Source organism: Portunus trituberculatus, chromosome 49 (assembly GCF_017591435.1).
Source record: "Portunus trituberculatus isolate SZX2019 chromosome 49, ASM1759143v1, whole genome shotgun sequence".
Lineage (NCBI taxonomy): Eukaryota > Metazoa > Arthropoda > Malacostraca > Decapoda > Portunidae > Portunus > Portunus trituberculatus.
The window spans coordinates 19,220,958-19,243,519 of NC_059303.1; the positions used below are offsets into that span (position 1 = coordinate 19,220,958).

General features: G+C 37.7%; 1 protein-coding gene across 1 annotated transcript in view; it reads left to right on the forward strand.

The window, feature by feature from the left end:
• The window catches only part of LOC123499225, a 56,761-nt gene that overhangs the window by 3,010 nt on the left and 31,189 nt on the right, over positions 1-22,562 (forward strand). The window contains exons 2-3 of the mRNA XM_045246983.1: positions 5,026-5,198; positions 7,887-7,974. Coding sequence (XP_045102918.1) covers positions 5,026-5,198; positions 7,887-7,974 — 261 coding nt within the window. The remainder of the gene's footprint in view (positions 1-5,025; positions 5,199-7,886; positions 7,975-22,562) is intronic.

Here is a 22,562-nt window from a genome sequence, read left to right on the forward strand (position 1 = left end):
TGCAGAAAGGGTAAACTGTCTGTACCTACTAGTACTAGTGACCAGTACACTGCTGGCAGTGACCAGTACACTTGATTTAGTCTTGACTTCAGAGGAAGACAGAGTTGTTGAACTCTGTGTTATCCCCTTTTCCTAACCGTGGCCATAATCCTGTTTCAGTTACCTTTTTCAACAAAATTTGAGAATTTGCAATACCATTCTATTCCGTCATTAGCACAGAGTGAATTATGCCATGATAAGTGTTCATTTGTCAGTTATTGATTGGAACTTTTAGTTTGCTCATCTTAATATCAACTAAATGTTTTGTCAACTTTAACAAATTCTAACATCTCTTATTGAAGCATATTCCCCTCTGAAAATCTTAGACAGGAGCACTTCTCCACCCTGGCCTGTAAATCACTGTAACCGCAAAGTAGTCATCTTTGGACAAGGTATAAGTCCCTCTGCGCCACTCACGGTAGGAACTCTGCTCTGACAGTCAGTGCACTGGCTGATTTTCTTAAGTGCAATTTCCAATATTGCAATTTTGCACTGAAAATCCAGTCAGACTGAATTTCATCTAGAAGATTCCTTACAAAAAAAAAAAACCAATGGTGTTTCATTCATATATAAGGCAGAAAAAGGTGGGCACTCCCAGTGTTGTCCCCCTTAGGGATGTCAATGGTGATATGATTACAGACTCAAAAGCAACAGCTGATACATTGTCAACTCTTTTGCCTCACTGTTCACATTGTCCCACCCACAGGCCCCATCTCCTCACCAAGCTTTTGATGGTTGTTTGGATGGCAGTCTTTTTTTTCCTGACCACATTCATAATGCCATTTTGAAATTTAACCCTCCTCTGCAATGGGTCTGGATGCAATTCACTCCCATCTTTTGAAGGCTTGCATGTCCATTCTTCCTCCTTCCAGAAATTGCATGAGACCAGTAAACTCCCTCTTGATTGGAAAAAAAAAATTGGGTAGCTATCACTATCTTTAAGAAAGGATCACGTCATGACCATTTGATGTATAGATCTGTTTCTTTAACTTCCACCCATGTAAAGACAATGGAACACATTCTAGTCATATTTATTTATGATAACATCTGGTCTAATAATCTGTTAAATGATGATCAATCAATCAATTCAGTCCTGGCAGATCAACTGAGGACCAGTTAGTTCTAACCTACCATCATGTTACTTCCTGGCTGGATCAAAGCCTCAGTGTTGACTCAATTCTTTTTGATTTTCAAAATCGTGTGACACAGGGGGCCAGTCTATTCTTCTAGACATATTCTTCAGTCTTGGCATCAAAATAAATTGCTTTGTTGATCAAGGAATTTCTGGTTGATAGAAGTATATGTGGTGGTTAATAGTCAACACAACCGTTCAAAGGAGGTTCTTAGTGGAGTCCCTCAGGGCTCTGTTTTTGGCCCTCTCCCCTTTCTTATATTTGTTATCTATATTAAGTGGACATGGTATCGAAAAATCTGAAAAATATCGAAAATCCCCAAAACATCACCAGAGCATCCCCAAACATATGGCAACATAGCAATGGAGTATTTTGGGGAAATAAGCTAAAATACGTGGGGTATGTAAACTTTAAAGGGCCTTTGCCACACCCACTGCAGCCTGGTGCTTCGCCAACCCCTCCAACTCGCTGTACCATAAATGATGATAGTAAGCCCGGAAAAAGCCATGAAAAGTGGTTTGTTTGATAAGGAAAGGCGGGCGCTGGCAACTCAGTTCTATGGCCTACACAGGAACACACCCTCTCCCCTTCCATCTCTGTCCATGCAACTGCGATGGGAGGAGGATGTATAGAGTATCTCGCCCGTTGTTTCACGCCTTCCAAGCCACAATCCAGCCTATTTTACCTGCTTTTTTTTTGCCTTACAATGTCTAAACAAACAGTGCAAGAGGAAATTGTAAGTTGTGCCGACCCTCACCATCGAGTGACTAATACCTACAGTCATTGTAGGGGCGGCCAGGTGCCATATGAGTCTTACAGAATATTCTAAACATGCCTAAAAAACATATATGATGCACATGGTGGTGTATGAACATGAAATATCTAACCCAAATGAATGTACAGGGTCATAGAGGACAAAATGACATCTCTGGGGTTTTTTGCCTTTTCTCAGTTTTCACTTTTTTATCATTCAAATCGTATCTTCCACATTTCTCAATGGATTTTCAATTTTGAGGTATCATTTTGAAGCTCAATGAAGCTGCTACATTTCCATCTCATATGATAGGGTGGAATCAAAAGCTCTTCGTCTCATCAACTCCCCTCCTCTGACTAACTGTCTTCAGTCTCTTTCTCACCGCCGAAATGTTGCATCCCTTTCTATATTTTATTGCTATTTTCATGGTAACTGTTCTACTGATCTTGCTAACTGCATGCCTCCCCTCCTCCTGCGGCCACGCTGCACAAGGCTTTCTTCTTCCTCTCATCGCTATTCTGTCCAATTCTCTAATGCAAGAGTTAACCAGTACGCTCAATCATTCATCCCTTTCACTGGTAAACTCTGGAACTCCCTCCCTGCATCTGTATTTCCAAATTCCTACAACTTGTCTTCTTTTAAGAGGGAGGTATCAAGGCATTTGCTCCCCTAATTCTAGCTGACGGTTTTGGCATTTTTTGTACTCTTTGGAGAGCTAGCGCTCAAGTGGGCTTTTTTCTAACTTTCTTTTTTTTTTGCCCTTGGCTGGCCCTCTCCCCTACGTTAAAAAAGAAAAAAAAAATAGAATTTGGAAAAATTTATTTTCTCTGCTGCAATGTAATTTAATAAAATAAAAAAATAGATAAAGAAATCATAATGGTTATTAAAATAAAAAATTCTAAATTGTATGAGGTGCAAAGTTTTGTTTTACCACCTACTTGATATTTGTACCAACAAAATTGAAATCTGCCCTCCAGTGACAAAGTTTATTGGGAAAATGTTTTTTCAAAAATTTTTTTTTATTTTTCTTGTAGTTATTTATGGTTCGATTCACTTGTAACTACTAAAGTAACATCGTGTAATAGTCATCTATCAGTGAAAAAGAAAAAAAAAATTACCCACATATTTCTTAATTTTCAATTTTTTGAAAACCCAACCAGACAGTCCCCTAAGTCACATTACCTCTACTGTTAAAATATTTATTGAAGATCTTAAGCTTTATGTTGTCTTTTTTAGGGAGCATATTAGTTACCAAAAACCCTTAAAATTTCTTCATTTGTACTCCATCCAAGGCAGACTTCTCTATCATGACATGATTAAATACTGGGAGATTATTCATGGTAATTCTTTGATAAAACCTGAAGACCTACCTATTCCATCATTCAGCTATTACCCACACAAGAGAACATCAGTACTCAGGGGTCAGTATTGGCACCAATACTTTTCCTCATTTATATTAACGACATGCCAGAAGGAGTGAACAGCTACATAAATCTGTTTGCAGATGATACGAAACTGTGCAGAGTTATAAAGCAAAAGGAGGATTGTGAAATACTGCAAGAAGACCTAAATAAGATCTGGGAATGGAGTAAGAAGTGGGAAATGGAATTCAATGTGAACAAAAGCCATGTCATGGAAATGGGAAAGAGTGAAAGACGACCTGTGGGAATCTATAAGATGGGAGATGGAGTAGAACTGGAGAAAGTTAAAAAGGAAAAGGACTTAGGAGTGACGATGGAAGAAAACAATCAACCAGTAAGCCATATTGATAGAATTTTTAGAGAAACATATAATTTGCTAAGGAATATTGGAGTAGCATTTCACTACATGGCCAAAGAAATGATGAAGAAATTGATAAGACCCAGATTGGAATATGCAGGAGTAGTGTGGACCCCTCATAAAAAGAAACACACAAGGAAATTGGAGAGGCTACAAAAATGGCTACAAGAATGGTTCCAGAATTTGAAGGGATGACATATGAGGAGAGACTAAAGGCTATGGAGCTATCAACCTTGGAACAAAGAAGGGAGAGAGGAGACCTGATGCAAGTTTATAAATTGATCAACGGAGTGGACCAAGTGGATAATGAGAAACTGATCCTGAGAGAAGAATATGACATCCGAAGCACAAGATCGTATACTAAAAAGCTGAGAAAAGGAAGATGTCTGAGAGATGTTAGAAAATATAGTTTCCTGCAGAGATGTATTGAGATGTGGAACAGTTTAAATGAAGAAGTAGTGTCTGCAACGAGTGTGCATACTTTTAAAGTAAGATTGGATAAGTGTAGGTATGGAGATGGGGCCACACGAGCATAAAGCCCAGGCCCTGTAAAACTACAACTAGGTAAATACATATTAACTGGTGTGCCTCAGTACCTGCTGTAACATAACCTAGGCATAAACTTCCTTTGGAGTCACTGCCATATGTAACTCCACCTCCAATTTACCTATTAGCCAGCTCCCTCTGAAACCCATTGGCAAACTTCATTATAACATATCATCCTTAGTGAGCCTTGTATGAACCACTGGCACATCCTTTGGTATCCCAGCCAACTCTACAACCATTGTACTCAGCTTTTCATATTTTATAGCATATTAGAACTTTGTTTCCATGTGGTTTCCACATTATCAATATGTTTTAGGTCAACATCTTTGATATTATACAGGTAAACACACTTGTGGTTGTAACCATAGGTAGGAGCAGACTTTGTCAAACATCACAGAGTTGTCCCTTATTCATTTAGTTAATTTTGTAATTATATCTTTCTGCAGACTTTGTTGTATTTTTATAGTAATGCTTTCTTTGAGTTTTGTTTATATCATTTGCAACATATTACACATGATAAGTTTCTTATTTTTTAATGTTCCATGGCTTCCCTGCATGATCTGTTTACTTCCTGAAAGGTTGGTTGTCTATGTGGGAAAGTAGGTGTAAGTGTGGATAGGACAAGAAGTTTGATTTAGAAGATCATTGATGAATAATAGGAAGAGAGTGTATGACGAGACAACTGTGAGGATAGACTAAAAAACATAAGTTAGACAGGAAATTACTTTATTTCATTTCTCCATCCTTGGCTTAACATCTTTGTTCAACACACAGATGTGCCTCAAGAAAGAGAAGTCACATGCCCCATATGCTTTGAGCAGTTTGGGGAGGAACATGCACCCCGGACCCTGCGCTGCGGTCACACTGTTTGTACCCCATGTCTGGAAACCATCCTCACCAGGACTGCTGGGGACCGCAACTGTCCAGAATGCCGCCGTCCCCTCAAGGTGGGCAGGTTATAATAAATTTTTGTGTCTTGTCAGATGAAATTGTCTTTGTCATAAGCAGTCCTTAAAGTAATGTTTTTGATGATTGATTACCTTTACAGCTTACTTTTTTGTGTGTTAATATTGAGAGAAATTCACATTGCAGGTCCTCTCTGATATACAATTGGGTTATTTTTCTGAAAATGTAATTACAGAGCAAACAGTGGAGAGTTTTCAGAATTGATCCACCAGATATCACCACTGCTACATGTCCTTTATTGACATGAGCTAAATTATTGTATTAAATCCCAAGCGCATACAGATGCATGGAACATTGACTATTATGTTACTGTTTACATTCTGTATCTATTTTTAAATATCCTGTATGGATAATTTTGGGAGAACTTGATCAAAACAAATATTTTTTGTGATTATCTTGTAATACTGCTATCAATATCTTAAATACAGCTTTTAACAAGTCTAAAATCTATTGATTTGGACAATGAAAAAGGTAAAAACTTTGACTGTATTCTATAGTACATACTCTGTAACATCTTGATATATGGTATAGTTATTTTCGTGGGAATTTTAACATTGTTTTCATCAAGAAGCGGCAAAACAATCGAGCAAAGAATACCCATATCACTGAACAGCTGTAGAGTGAGGAGAGAGAAATATGTGAAGCTTTCCTCCTCCTCATGGCATAGTGGCATGAACATTACAGCAGAATTAACTATTTATCCAACAATGTGTTTGTTAAGTTAAACAGGTGAACAGCCCAGGTTGGGTTAGACAGCAACATTCTCGCCAGGATACTTGAGTTGCCTATTCTTAATTAAAATTGTTGTTTCCATTAACTACTAAGTTGAGCTTTGTGGTTTGGAGTTTTAAGTGATGCAGATGTGTTGTTTTCATGTTTACTGTCGACTGGATTAATCTAAAGTATACTCTTTTGGAAATGTGGAGATAACAAACAAATCGAAATGCCAGTTCATGAGAAAATCAACTTATATACATTTGTTCATGAACAGGGTTTGATTTTGCCTGTGTTACAACTTAGAAGGAATTATGTAGAAAAATATATTATAATGACGAATTGCATCTCTGTTTATAGAATGACACTGTAGGTATTTTCTGTATTACTCCTGTGAGAGCAAAGTGGACACATACTGTGCTGCCACCTGCTGATGACCACTAGTTTTGAAAACTCCCCATTGTATAGTGAACTTAAGATTGAATGGGAAAAACAGGATGCATTCCAAGACCTTTGTATATGTGGCCCCTAAACCCGTTAAAAATATGAAATATTGTATATAACTACAATTATTGCCTTAAGGCTTAAGTAATGAAATGCATATTACATAAATTTAAAAAAATAGCAGTAGAATAAAAGTTTGTATTGATTAATTAATCAATTAGATTATTTATTTATTTATTTTCATTTAATTCAATCAATTTAATTTAATTAATTATTTAATTTATTTATTTTTATTTTTTGTTTATTTATTTTTTTATTTATTTTTTTTATTTATTAATTTTCTTGTCATTACTCCCACTGTAATGTCTAGTCTGTCACCTTGGTGACTGGAGGACCACGTGCCCTATTGTCCCCTCTGAGGCTAAGGGACGTCAGGTTTTATTTATTTTTTTATTTATTTTTTATTTTATTTATTTATTTTTTTTTTTTCCATATATGATGCTTCATGTTTTAGTCCAGCCCCACTACAGAAGCCCAGGAAACACTAGTTGCTGTAGCATCACCACACTACAATAATTTGGAATAACACTTAACACTGTTTAAAACAGCTTGAGTATAGTGAAAGAACCTTGCTGGACAGAGCATTGTGTCACCAGAGAGGCTGGCTAGTGACTGACTGCTTACAAAATAATGAAGAGAAACATAATAAATAAAACACAGAGAAGAAAACTGATGATAATGATATATGATAAAGATGATAAAAAATAAACTCATTATATACATGGCTGCATACTAACATACCCAAACAAATGCTGATATAAGTGGGTAAGTGAATGCACACTCCGGTGATTATAAAAATGGATCATAACCAATCCTATAGCAGGCAAGTAGTAAAGAAGAAATTTCATAAAAGTGATATATTGTATAGCAGTGAATTGTATAGTAGGGAAGCCCTGTATAGTAATTTGTATATCAAGCTTTGGTGTTGTGTAGCAGTGCATTTGGCTGTTGGCAACTTAGATAAATATGGAGCAGTATTTAACAGGCTTTTGGTTTTAATGATAGTTCAGATTTGAAATGCTAGTTCTTACCATTAAATCTGTGACTGTGGTGTGTGGGGAACCTGTGACTGTTTCATCCTTCAGAGGTAACTATGGCCACACAAGCTCAAGGTCTCTCTCTCTCTCTCTCTCTCTCTCTCTCTCTCTCTCTCTCTCTCTCTCTCTCTCTCTCTCTCTCTCTCTCTCTCTCTCTCTCTTCCCCAATAGCATTAGGGCTAAGACGGTGCCTCCTGACAGGACTTTGGTTTTAGGTAATGAGAACCGTTACCTCAAGTGGATGCCCTTCCTAACTTCAGACTGTGGTCAGGATTTCAACCCATGTGCTTGAGGACCCTGCAGCCCCTAAAGTGCACACGGTTCTGCTGTACCACGGCTGCCCCCTCTGTGGCATTCTTGTGTGGTTCATCAACTGTTGTATCACTGGAATAGTAAAACTGGTTTGATCCGCAGGTGACAGCAGTAGCTCACATCCCTGTCTCCTACACCATCATGAGACTGGCCCGGGCCCTGGAGGAAACCTGTGCTGCTGCAGCTGCAGGTGAGTGCTGGATTTTGCTAGCAGCACCATTGTATATTCTTTAATAATGGTGTGGGTTGGATTATGTTGGATAGTTTGTGACTGGTTTTTCCTGGAAGTGTGGCACCAAGTGTGGGTTACTTTGCTGCATCTGCCACCTTTCCACAGTGGGCAGCAGTTTTACTAGGTCAGATGAGAACAACTATTAACATGGAATTGAAAATTGGAAGAATAATGTTAGAAAGTATTTTCATAATAACCACTAATTGTACTATTAAATACAATAGATAAGAAAATATTCAAATTTATGTGAAATGGGGAAAGTACCTGGAATTAGTTTGTTTACCATGTGAATTGAGGAAACCAGCACACATGCAACCCTCATGTTCTATAAGCTTAATTCTCACCAGAGTTTAGAATGGAATGAGCCCGCAACCATTTGCTTCTCTCTCTCTCTCTCTCTCTCTCTCTCTCTCTCTCTCTCTCTCTCTCTCTCTCTCTCTCTCTCTCTCTCTCTCTCTCTCTCTCTCCAAGCACATCAAAATTAATGCTACAGCAGCCAGTCTGTCAAAGCAGAGCCCCATCTTCATTGTTTATGGTTTTATGGTTTGATGCAACAAGCCAGCATTCCAGCAGCCAGTTGCTGCTCACAACCATAAGAATGATATTGGTTGAAACTTGCCAGCAGTTCTGGGTGACAGGAGCTAACAGGTAGCAAAAACTACTCTTTGTAAATCTGCCTTTTGCCTTGCATTAAGATCCTGCTGCTTGAAACTGAAAAATGATGAGTGGTAAGAGGAATAGGCACCATAATTTCATAATTGTACTCTGCTGTGCGTTCTTTACTATTCTCAACTGGAAACCAAATTATTACTTTTTGTATCAAGCCTATCACTTTTGTGCATGTTTGCTCCCATGACACTTGAACACTTGAACACTTTATTATGCCAAACTTTTACAATTTTAAACAGCATATAAATATATAGGAATGAATGGCAGCCCATGTAAAGCCGAAGCTTTTTAGGCAAAGATACAGATTATGTTAATTTTTAAGAGAAGGAAACAGAGGAAATATACATAATATAGGAATTATATAAATTTTGCATCCCAAAAACTGCCAATGTGAAATTGGCATACTCATCTCATGAATTTATTTTACATGTCAGTTTGGCACCTTGGACATTTTGTCAACAATTGGACATAATATTTCAACAATTGATACATTTATACACAAACACAAGTCTGTACATTCATACATATACTACATATACATTAATAGTTAGATATCAAGTATTTCTTAAGATTATTTTTAAAGGAATGTATTGATGGTAAGTTTTTTATATGATTAGGTATAGAGTTCCAAATTTTGGGTCCTGTTAAGGCTAGAGAGTGTTGAAAAAGTGTAAGGTTATGTATAGGTATTCTTAGGTGACAGTGAAGCAAGGTGTGGAGTAGAAGGGCCATATTTTCAAACGTTGATGTTAGTTGACACCAACACCAACTACCAGGTCATGCCTCTCTTTGATATTGTGTTAGAAGAACCCAACACCAACAGCACTTTTGCACAGGTTGGCAGCTCTGAAGAGTCTCTTGTGTCCACCAAAGCAATCAACTCATCAATATTTTAGTTTTCCTACTTAAGTAATGAACAATATATATATATATATATATATATATATATATATATATATATATATATATATATATATATATATATATATATATATATATACATACATATACATATACAGGCAACCCCTGCTTAACACAACTAAATTTCGCTACAAAGAAGATTTCATTTTACTACCATCTGCTCGTTTAAAGAACACCAAACTCGCTTTAACGAAGTTTTATCCAGGTAATTTTTTCCAAGTTTGAAAGGCCCGCCATATCACGCAAGCCGACAGGCTTTTGAATACACCAGCGCCTCTCGCGGACAAAACGTGCACCACTCACTGCCCCTGTTCAAAACAATAACCGCGTCAGCAGCAGCTCATCTTCCCTTGCTCAACTTACCACCAAAATGCCCTGCAATGTCGCCTAGTGTTGCTAAGAAGACCAGGAAGTCTCTTACTCTCAAAGTGAAGCTGGATATTATTCACAGACACGAGAGATGTGAGAAAACTAATAGCATTGCTCGCCACCATCTTACTCCATCTACTGTCTCTACTATTTTCAAGTCAACAGACTCTATTAAGAAGGCTGGTGAGACCGTATCTTTCTTGCAAGCTAAAAGAACCACCTGAACTCGCGACTCTACAATGGATAAAATGGAAAGCCTTGTGGAAATGTGGTACTTAAGTTTTGTATGTGATACAATGATGCGCCCTTTGTTTACATTCCACAGGTTGCTGGTTAGTGTCTTTTCCGTTTCACTCTCCCTCCCTTCATAAATTTAAGATCAACGTTATAAAGTTATGTACATACATACATTAGTATACATTATAATGACAAATTAAACTGCCTAAATGTTTAACTTCAGAATTTTTACTTTCATTAAACCTTTTACTTTACTATGATGCACTCGTTTTGTTTATTCTCAATGGAAGTTCAAGTCAGGAGTTAAACTTGTTATAATAGGTTCGCGTAACGAAATTTCACTTAACGGAGGTTTTTTTTTAGGAACGTAACCCCTTTGTTAAGGGGGGGTTGCCTGTGTGTATATGTATGTATATATATATATATATATATATATATATATATATATATATATATATATATATGTGTGTGTGTGTGTGTATATATATATATATATATATATATATATATATATATATATATATATATATATATATATATATATATATATATATATATATATATATATATATATATATATATATATATATATATATATATATATATATATATATACTTTGCTTAACGATCGTTCGTCTAACGAATTTCCAGTTTAACATACTATATAAAGTTAGACCAAAAAGTCTGCATAACGTACAACCACATCAGTTTTAGCGAATTTTCTGGGTTTGAATTTGCCATGTGAGGGACCGAACGCAGTAGCTTCACTGTGATTGGCTGGCTCCCCGCCTCTGTCTCTAGCGCTCCTGGAGCTGGATCCAAGATTCTTTAACAACGTCAGAGCAACCTCCCGCCGCAAAATGGCAGCCATGAATACTTGGAGGGACGGTGATGAGGTTGCTGGGAACACCACCTCTGGAGGTGGTGCTACTGTCTTATATATGCATATATGTTCACAAAACATTTCTATTAGCTTTTTACAAACCTTGCCCCCAAGAAAGGATTGTTTTGTAATGCATAAAGTGAAATCTTACATGGAATACCAGAAAATAAAGCAGAGATGAGATCGCCCACAGACGAGGCGGAGACTCACGGTGACTCGGCCGCTTCTTCTTCTTGTGACCCTTTTAGCCTGCGTGTTGTCTTTCACCACAAAATTTATGTTTCCACTCCTCTATTGTCTGCAATAATGGATATCGTATCTTAGTATTCACATCCGCTCATGCCATGAGGATAACCTCGACTCTGTGGCACTGAGTGATAGTGAATTATAGTCTTTCCACTCTATGAAGTCCGTTCAGGGTGGGGTAGGTATGGTCATTTACAATTAGCCATGCTGCCAAATCAACCTTCATACATGCGTCTCTCTTATTTATCATCCGTGTGCTGTTTGAAAGTGATAGTTTATGTATTGCGTGTATAGTAAAGGAAGTTACATAGTACAATGAGTATGAGTGTCTTTTGTTTATGATGATAACGACGATTTGTATAAATTCTATGGCATGTGGCAGCGTTTTTTCCCATATTGCCACGTTGGTGGTGGTGGTGGTGGTGTCCCCTTTCATCTCTGCTGGGTCAAGTCAGGCCAGGCCAGAGTTATATATATATATATATATACATATATACAGGCAACCCCGCTTAACGAAGGGTTACGTTCCTAAAAACACTTCGTTAAGCCCGATTATAACAAGTTTAACCCCTGATTTGAACTTCCATTGAGAGTAAGTAAAGCGAGAGTGCATCATAGTACAGTAAAAGGTTTAATGAAAGTAAAAATTATGAAGTTAAACATTTAGGTAGTTTAATTTAAGTCATTATAATGTACACTAATGTATGTATGTACGTAACTTTATAATGTTGATGATCTTAACTTTATGAAGGGAGGGAGAGTGAAACGGAAATACACTAACCGGCAACCTGTGGAATGTAAACAAAGTGCGCATCATGGTACTGCATACAAAACTTATGTACCACATTTCCACAAGGCTTTCCATTTTATCCATTGTAGAGTCACGAGTTCAGGTGGTTCTTTAGCTTTCAAGGAAGATGCGGTCTCACCAGCCTTCTTAATAGTCTGCTGACTTGAAAATAGTAGACAGTAGATGGAGTCAAGATGGTGGCAAGCAATGTTATTAGTTTTCTGGCCTCTCTTGTCTGTGAATAATACCCAGCTTCACTTCGAGAGTAAGACACTTCCTGGTCTTCTTAGGAACGTTAGGCCACATTGCAGGGCGTTTTGGTGGTAAGTTGAACTAGGAAGATGAGCTGCTGGTGACGCTGTTATGTTTTGACTGGGGAGTGAGTGGTGCGTGATCTTGATCTTGATGCTACAGGTGACAGAATTTCTTCTGAGTCAGGCCTTTGTATCGGCAGCGCCTGTGTTGTCCACGAGAGGCTTGATCTTGATCTTTATTCTACAGGTGTCTCAGGATTTCTCCTGAGGCAGGCCTTAGTACCAGCAGCTCCTGGTGTATTCAAAAGCCTGTCAGCTTGCATGATACGGTGGGGCTTTCAAATTTGGAAAAAAATTACCTGGATAAAACTTCATTAAAGCAAGTTTGGTGTTCGTTAAACGAGCAGATGGTAGTAAAATGAAACCTTCGTTGTAGCGAAATTTCGTTGTGTGAACCTTCGTTAAACGGAGGTTGCCTGTATATATATATATATATATATATATATATATATATATATATATATATATATATATATATATATATATATATAGATTTTACAGCTTACAAGACGCACTTTTTTTTTTCCAAAAAAATATCCTGAAAAATACTAGCGCGTCTTCCAAGATGAATGTTGTATTGTAGCATCCAACCTCAAGTGAGCTTGGACACTTGACCGATAGTGACCTGGATTTGTATGTTGAGTCATTACATTATGATGTTGCTTAAATACCATTTAATTCAGCCTTTTAGATTATGTAAACTCAGTACTTAGGTGTTACAAGTATTTCCAATACCGGAATCCTTTCTGCAGCCTACTCAGCGTGTGGAGAAAATGGCCCGCTCCCTCGTGTCATTGCAACACACGTATGTACATGCACACGAACACACACACATGCCAGGTGCCTTTATACCTTTATTAATAGAACATCCAAGTGGCTTACTCATTCAAGCAAGAGTCAAAACTCCACTTGTGAATTGTATTCACATTGATAAAGCCTATGAAGCACGACTGCAAAATAAAATAAATACAAACTGCAGCACTGACGTGTTCGGTTTTGGCGATCGGACAAGTGATTCCGTAATGTAAACAACAGGTCCAAAACATGCCGTCACCCGCCACTAAAACAAGAAGAGATGGACTGTTTCACTGTGTATATGTATTTACCTATGGTGTTTTTATTTACATAGTTTTAAATTTGTGGTGAGTGCTCCAGCAAATTTGTAATGAGTGGTGAAACAATAGTGTCTTGCAGACTCCTTGCTTCTGATGTTTTTGTGTTCAGTGGTCGGGTATATGGTGAATGCGTTCTTGTATGAGAATGACTTTTTTTTTCTTAGAAATTTCTTTCAAATATTAGGGTGCGTCTTCCAAGCCGTAAAATACGGTATGTATATATATATATATATATATATATATATATATATATATATATATATATATATATATATATATATATATATATACACACACACACACACACACACACACACACACACACACACACACACACACACACACACACACACACACACTCATAAAAAGAAACACATAAGGAAATTGGAGAGGCTACAAAAATGGCTACAAGAATGGTCCCAGAACTTGAAGGGATGACATATGAGGAGAGACTAAAGGCTATAGATCTACCAACCTTGGAACAAAGAAGGGAGAGAGGAGACCTGATACAAGTCTATAAATTGATCAACGGAATGGACCAAGTGGATAATGAGAAACTGATCCTGAGAGAAGAATATGACACCAAGCACAAGATCGCATAGTAAAAAGCTGAGAAAGGAAGATGTCTGAGAGATATTAAAAAATATAGCTTTCCGCAGAGATGTATTGAGACGTGGAACAGTTTAGATGAAGAAGTAGTGTCTGCAACGAGTGTGCACACTTTTAAAGTACGATTGGATAAGTGTAGATATGGAGACGGGGCCACACGAGCATAAAGCCCAGGCCCTGTAAAACTACAACTAGGTAAATACAACTAGGTAAATACACACACACACATACATACACACACACACACACACACACACACACACACACACACACACACACACACACACACACACACACACAAAAGGGGCTTTCTGAAAGTTTGAGAGAAAATGGACCAAAAACTAAGGCACCGGAGTGTTATTTATTATTATTCATTTCGACTTTTTTCCACACTACCTAAATAATAATAATAATGATAATGATAATAATAATTACAGAGAGAGAGAGAGAGAGAGAGAGATTAACAGATGGGTGGTGGGTCAGTACTTAATCTGATAATTGGGAGTCAAACTGGTAATGTCGCACTCATGGGAATTCCAGAATGTGCCCTGCCCTGAATGGACTTCATAGAGTGGACGCACTATAGTAATGAAATATCGTGGTATTTCATTATTAATTCACTATCACTCAGTGCTACGGAGTGGAGGTTATCCTCATGACATGAGCATATGTGAATACTAAGATATGATATCCATTATAGCAGGCAATAGAGGAGTGGAAACATAAATTTTGTGGTGAAAGACAACACGCAGCTAAAAGGGTCACAAGAAGAAGAAGCGACCGAGTCACCGTGAGTCTCCGCCTCGTCTGTGGGCGATCTCATCTCCGCTTTATTTTCTGGTATTCCATGTAAGATTTCACTTTATGCATTACAAAACAATCCTTTCTTGGGGGCAAGGTTTACAAAAAGCTAATAGAAAAATATATACAATTTTTTTTTTTTTAACCCATGTGGTATGTTGGGGACCAGCCCAGAATGCATCCCCGCAATATCCATTATTTCCTATAGGAAAATTACGTCCGCTTAACGAATTTCCACTCTATGAACAGCTTTGACACCCCGTATCCTGTTCGTTGAGCAGAGTATTGCTGTGTGTATATATATATATATATATATATATATATATATATATATATATATATATATATATATATATATATATATACACACACACACACACACACACACACACACAGTAATACTCTGGTTAACGAACATGATAGGGGTCCCCTATCCTGTTCGTTAAGCGGTATATATATATATATATATATATATATATATATATATATATATATATATATATATATATATATATATATATATATATATATATATATATATATACTCGTATATATATGCACACAGCAATATTCCAGTTAACGAACAGGGTAGAAGGTGTCAAAGCTGTTCGTAGAGCAAAAATTCGTTAAGTGGACGTAATTTTCCCATAGGAAATAGTGGAAATAGGGAGGATGCGTTCTGGGCTGGTCCCTAACATACCATATGGGTTAAAAAAGAAATTTATATATATTTCTATTAGCTTTTTACAAACCTTGCCTCAAAGAAAGGATTGTTTTGTAATGCATAAAGTGAAATCTTACATGGAATACCAAAAAATAAAGCAGAGATGAGATCGCCCACAGACGAGGTGGAGACTCACGTCGACTCGGCCGCTTCTTCTTCTTATGACCCTTTTAGCTTGCGTGTTGTCTTTCACCACGATATTAGATTTGTTTCCACTCTTCTATTGCCTGCTATAATGGATATCATATCTTAGTATTTATATACGCTCATCCCATGAGGATAATCTCGACTCTGGGGCACTGAGTGATAGTGAATTACTAATGAAATACCGCTGTATTTCATTAGTAATTCACTATCACTCGGTGAATTACTAATGAAATACCACGGTATTTCATTACACTAAGAGTCATATATACAAACATAGATGGATTTATATCAGGATGCTTAGAAGTTAGAGATTATATATTGGAAAAAGGGGAGAAAAAAGGACCAGACATGGTATGTATAACAAGAAACATAGTTCAGTGAATAAGTCCAAGTGAATTTTTAAGATCAGGAATATAATGTTTGGAGGAGAGACAGAAGGGGAACAGCAGGAGGAGGAGTATTGATAAGGACTTGAGAGGATGTACACGTGGAGGAGCTACAGTATGGGGATGAACTACTTCTCTCTCTCTCTCTCTCTCTCTCTCTCTCTCTCTCTCTCTCTCTCTCTCTCTCTCTCTCTCTCTCTCTCTCTCTCTCTCTCTATAGCTCTCTCTCTCTCTCTCTCTCTCCCTCCTATAGCGCCTGTAGGCATACTTTAAGAGTATATGTGGGAAATACTGTTCAGCTTCTGCCCATAGTGGGACAGGCAATTTTATTTATATTGGTACCCATATTACCACCCAAGCGCATCTTTGGTGTAACTACCTAGAACCTGGGTATCGTGGTGACATGTAGGTAACTTTGAACCACTCAACAAATGGCATAACTTCTAAGCAGTATGTGGTGGGATTTGAAGCTATGCATGGACATCTGCCTGATCCCATGCTCACCACCTTATCCACTTCGCCACCTATGGCAGAGGTTTTTAAGCATAGCAATTAGGACCAGTGGAAGGGAAAAAAGGAGTATCGTAGTTGCATATATGCCACTGAAGACTAATACATGGAGGCTTGATGTACATAAAGAAATGCAAAGAGAAGTGCTAAGTTGCGTGGACACTATGTTAAGGAAGGATAGAAGAGTGCTACTTGTGAGAGATTTAAACTGCAAACATGTAAATTAGGAAGAAATAGATACAAACAGTCATGCTGGATGCTGTGGGGAGGAAGTGTTACAAATGGCAATGGTAAACACATTGGACCAATGGGTGAAGGACTGTACAAGGTATAGAGGGGAAGAAGAACCATCAATGCTGGATTTGGTTTTCACAAGAAAACTGGAGCCTTATCCAACCATCAAATACCATAACCGAATGGGAAAAAGTGATTATGTGGTCGTAGAAGGATGAGGAATTTTTAAAATACAATGAGAGACCCAAGCAAAAAAGACGGAACCATGCCAAGTCAAATTTTGGAGGATTAAAGAGCTACTTTGGTAGTATTGAGTGGAAGAAAATTATGCATGACAAGACAATTCAAGAAAAGTATGATATATTCCTAGACAAATATAATGAAGAAGTAAAGAGATATATTCCTGAATACAAAGCAAAAGAGAGCAAATACATGTGGTATAATACTATATGTGCAAAAGCTAAAAAGTGTAAGAATAGAGCTTGGAAAAAATTAAGGAAGCAAATAGGAAGCAGTGTGAAGAGTCATGGAACAAATACGTTACGATAAGAAGGGAGGAGGAGAGAAATTTTGAAAAGGATGTGGGAAAGATCTGTGAAATTGTCATTGAAGAAAAATGGGTAGAATATTTGGAGGGAAATTAAATAATTAATAACTCCCAATTTGGTTTTAGGAAAGGAAGATCATGCATAACAAATTTACTGAACTTTTATACAAGAGTAATAGATGAAGTACAAGGGAGAGATAGATGGGTTGACATGGTAAATTTAGATGTTAGGAAAGCTTTCAACAAAGGACCACATTGAAGACACCTATGGAAAATAGAACACATGAGTGGAATACAGGAAAATATCTTAAAGTGGATGACAGTTTACTTAACAGATAGGGAAATGACAATGATAAGAGATGCCCTATCAAGCTGGAACACAGTTACTAGTGGAGTACCACAGTGTTCAGTGTTGGCACCTATTATATTCCAAGTACATGTCAACGATATACAATAGGGTTTAAGTAGCTATTTGAATTTGTTTGCAGATGATGTGAAGCTCTTGAAAGTAATAAGGAACATCGGTGAGTGTATGGAATTGCAGAAAGATATTGGCAAGATCTGAGAATGGAGCTAAAAGTGAAAATTAGAATTTAATACCAGGAAATGCCATGTAATGGAAATGGGTAAAAGTAACAGAAGATCTACATGGTAATATAAAATGGAAGAAGTGATGATAATGAAAAGGAGTGAAGAGAAAGACCTGGGAGTGATTATACAGGACATCCTGACTCCAGAAAGACACAAATAGACAATTTGCTTCAACATACAAGATACCAACTAACATCAATGTGGTGTTCAATTACATAGATAAAAGTATGATGGAAATGTTCATAACCACATGATAAGACCTAGATTAGAATATGCAGCTGTGGTATGGTCACCATACATCTAGAAAGACATCAAGAAACTAGACGGAATCCATTGCACTGCTACAAAGATTATCCCAGAAATAAGAGATCTTCCCTATGAAGAAAGACAAGGAAATGGAATTACCGACCTTGAAGGATAGATAGGAAAGTGGGGACTTAATAACAATGTATAAGTTAGTAAACTGCATGGTAAAGATAAATAGACTAAGACCTAGTAACACTGATAGAGGTTGGAGATAGACAAACAAGAGGATATTCCAAAAAGATCATGAAAAGTCAGTGTCTGAGAAACATTAAGAAGTTCAGTTTTCTACATAGGACCTTAGACTGGAATGGATGAAGTGATAAAATTGTAACAGGAGAAAGTGTGTACAAATTTAAATAAAAGTTAGATAAATGTAGATATGGAGACAGGTCAGTATGAGACCTGCTTCATCCCTGTAGCATACAACTAGGTACATAAATACATACACATTGAAACCCTGCCATGCATACAGCTTGCCATTTGTCCAACGTTTTCCATAACATTTAATTTGTCATTCATATGCTTGTCTCACAATTCATACAGCATTGTTTTGTTACAGATCATGCTATGCATTCACTTCTGGTCAGTCTCATGCTACTTTCATCATCCACACAAGCTTTGTGAAACTTTGTGCTATTTTATTGCTATCCTTTGTTATTTTTAGCAAAAATAATGAGAAAGTGTGTGTGTGTGTGTGTGTGTGTGTGTGTGTGTGTGTGTGTGTGTGTGTGTGTTATTCACCAAGGTCATCTGCTGGTCACCCAGCCAGTCTTTCCCTTACGGAAAGAGTTCAGAGCTCGTAGTGATAGATCATCAGGTAGGACTGAGACCACACCACATTCCACACACCGGGAAAGCGAGGCCACAACCCCTCAAGTTACATCCCATACCTATTTACTGGTAGGTGAATGGGCTACACATTAAGAGGCTTGCCCATTTGCCTCGCCACTTTCTGGGACTCAAACCAGGACCCTCTCAATTGTGAGTCGAGCGTGCTAACCACTACACTACGCGGTGTGTGTGTATTTACCTAGTTGTAGTTTTACAGGGCCTGGGCTTTATGCCCCGTATCCATATCTACACTTATCCAATCTTACTTTAAAAGTATGCACACTCGTTGCAGACACTACTTCTTCATTTAAACTGTTCCACGTCTCAATACATCTCTGGAAACTATATTTTTAATATCTCTCAGACATCTTCCTTTTCTCAGCTTTTTACTATGCAATCTTGTGTGTGTGTGTGTGTGTGTGTGTGCGCGCGCGCATGCGCATCAGTAATTTAGGAGACTGATGGAAACATATACACAAAAAAAACTTTCCCCTTGATAACTCTCTCTCTCTCTCTCTCTCTCTCTCTCTCTCTCTCTCTCTCTCTCTCTCCACACACATGCTTGAACATCACTATGTATATATAAAACAAAAATCATACAATATGCTGGTTATGAAACACAGTCCAAGCACATTCACTTTTTGTGTGAATGTGATATTCTTTGAACAGACTAGCCAGCCTTCACCACCAACAGTGTAATTCCAGCCATCACAGTATCCTGGCAGCACAAAGAATTTTGTTCAGGTTTTGCCAGATAAAACATTAGTCCCAGAGAAAACCAGTGGTAGATGTTTGAAACTAAATATGCAGACTGAAAATAAATATGAAATTACTGATAACCTAGTTGTGAGTATTTAACTTATAATAATTGTTCAGTAAAGTGTGCACCACCAGATCCCATGGATATTGTTAGCATAAACCAGCATTTCCCAACCTGGGGTGCTGAAATCAATTATAGGGGGTACTGGGAAGCGATGCACACATGACGGTAAAATATCACTTCCTATCAAGGCGTGACCAGTTTTGCGGTACACGTTCGGTACTTGTTTGTATCCGACATGAGAGCAGCGAGACTGTGGTACCAGCAGCAGCCAGACAGTAGCATTGTAGTTGTTCAGTAGCACAGCAACAGAGCAGTACAGCTCCTACATATTTGAGTTTTGTCGGCATATCTGAGTCTATCTTTGATTTCCAGTAATACTGGTAAGTCCATTAGAAAGTATTTCTCTCTCTCTCTCTCTCTCTCTCTCTCTCTCTCTCTCTCTCTCTCTCTCTCTCTCTCTCAAATGTGTTGCTTCATATTATTATCTGTAAATTTTGTAAAAGAAGTGATGGATATGTTTTGACTCAGTGTGTGTATTGTCATTTTGCTTATTATTTTTCTTGAAACATTTAGAACATACACACCCCACATGCAGGGTTTCAACTTTAGGTTAAAATACCTTGAAATAGGGTAATTAGATCTCGTTTCACTAGTTCAGGCTGTAGTAAATTTGAATTTGGATTTTAAATGTTATTAATTTTGAACTTTGTATTTTGTTGTAATTCAGGGTTGTATGTCCTGCATTTTTTATAATTATTTTAATGTGTTGATTGGTTCACCAGATTCGAATTTGGTCGACCTGCGGCAATCAGTGCATGTTTGTGTCCTAGTGTTTCTTCTGGTATGCGGTATTGAATTCATATTTAACTTTGGAATTTGAGTGTGGTTTAATTGTATGTTCGTATGTTTGACTGTATGTTGAATACTTGGAATTTTGTATTTTCGGTATGATTTTATTTTAACGTATTATTCATTATTTATGTAAACCATGCTTTGGCGGTAAAGACGTTGCCATCACATTTCAAAGAAGTTCTGTCCGTCTGTGTTAAAATTGTCAATTATATCTGGGGACGTGCTTTAAACCACAGAGTGTTCAAGTTATTTTGTGAGGAGATGGGAAGCGAACATCAGGTGCTTCTCTTCCACACTGAAGTGCGGTGGCTCTCCCACAGAAAAATGCTGACACGTATTGCAAAGCTCACTGATGAGATTGCAATATTTCTCCGAGAGTATCAGAGTGATTTTGCTGAAAATTTTGAGAACGAAATTTTCATTCTCTCCCTATCCTACCTGGCAGACATTTTCAGTCACCTGAATGATCTCAACTTGTCCATGCAAGGCATGTTTGCTAATAATATTGATTGTACAGAGAAGCTAGAAGCCTTCAAGAAGAAACTATCACTGCAGAAGCGTCAAACCCAGGGAGGAAATGTGGGAAGCTTTCCTATCCTGGATGAAAAACATGGAGACAAGCCAATCCAGCCAATGCTTGTAGAAAATATTGTTGCTCACTCCTCACTCCTAGAGAGGCTGAATACTTTCCCATGGATCATTCATTTCCAGAATGGATACAGTAGCCCTTCCTGGCAGATATGGATGATGATGATAACTTAAAGGAGGAGCTTATTGATCTGCAGGTGAACCAGGGTTGTCAAACAAAATTCTGCACACTACCGCTGTCAGGTTTCTGGTGTGATCAGTTGGTAGCATACCCTGGATTAGCAAAGGCAGTGCTGGAAATGATCATCCCATTTCCAACTACCTACCTCTGTGAAAAGGCTTTCTCCACCATGCTCCAAATCAAAACAACTGCCCGGAACCGCCTTCAAATTGGGTTGCTTCATGATATGAGGGTGGCTCTGGCCAACACAAAGCCTCGAATTGAGAAACTAGTTGCATATAAACAACAACAAAAATCACATTGATGTATGTACAGTATGATTGTTTACTCAGTTTTACATATTTAAATTTTTCCTTGCTATTTCATTTTTCTCAGGTTTTCTTATTTCTTTTATAGTCAATATTGGCATTTTGTTTCAACAAAGTAAATGATCAAGCAGTACACTTCACATTCCTTTATCCTTCTAGTTACAATAAGATATTAGGATAATAAGGGGGTGCTGGACTGCTCAGATGTGACAACAGGGGGTGCTAGGGTTGAAAAAGGTTGGGAAACACTGGCATAAACATTTAGGATTCATGCTTTGTGGGGTGTAGATACAATACATCAAGATGTATGGTGAGCAGCAATTATAAAATGTGTATCACCAAAGAAATGTGGAAGCATATACTGAGTGCTGCTTTAAGACAGCTGGGGAACACCGACAACTTAGACCATTGCGAACACCCCAATTGCAGGCCGTCTGGCAGAGGATTTTCCATATGGTCAGCAGGCTATTAAAGACCGCAAGAAGAGACGGGAAGTTAACCAAGCTACGGCAAACACCAATGAGGCTAGCTCCAACCAGGCCCCTGCTGCAACAGGTAAGAATG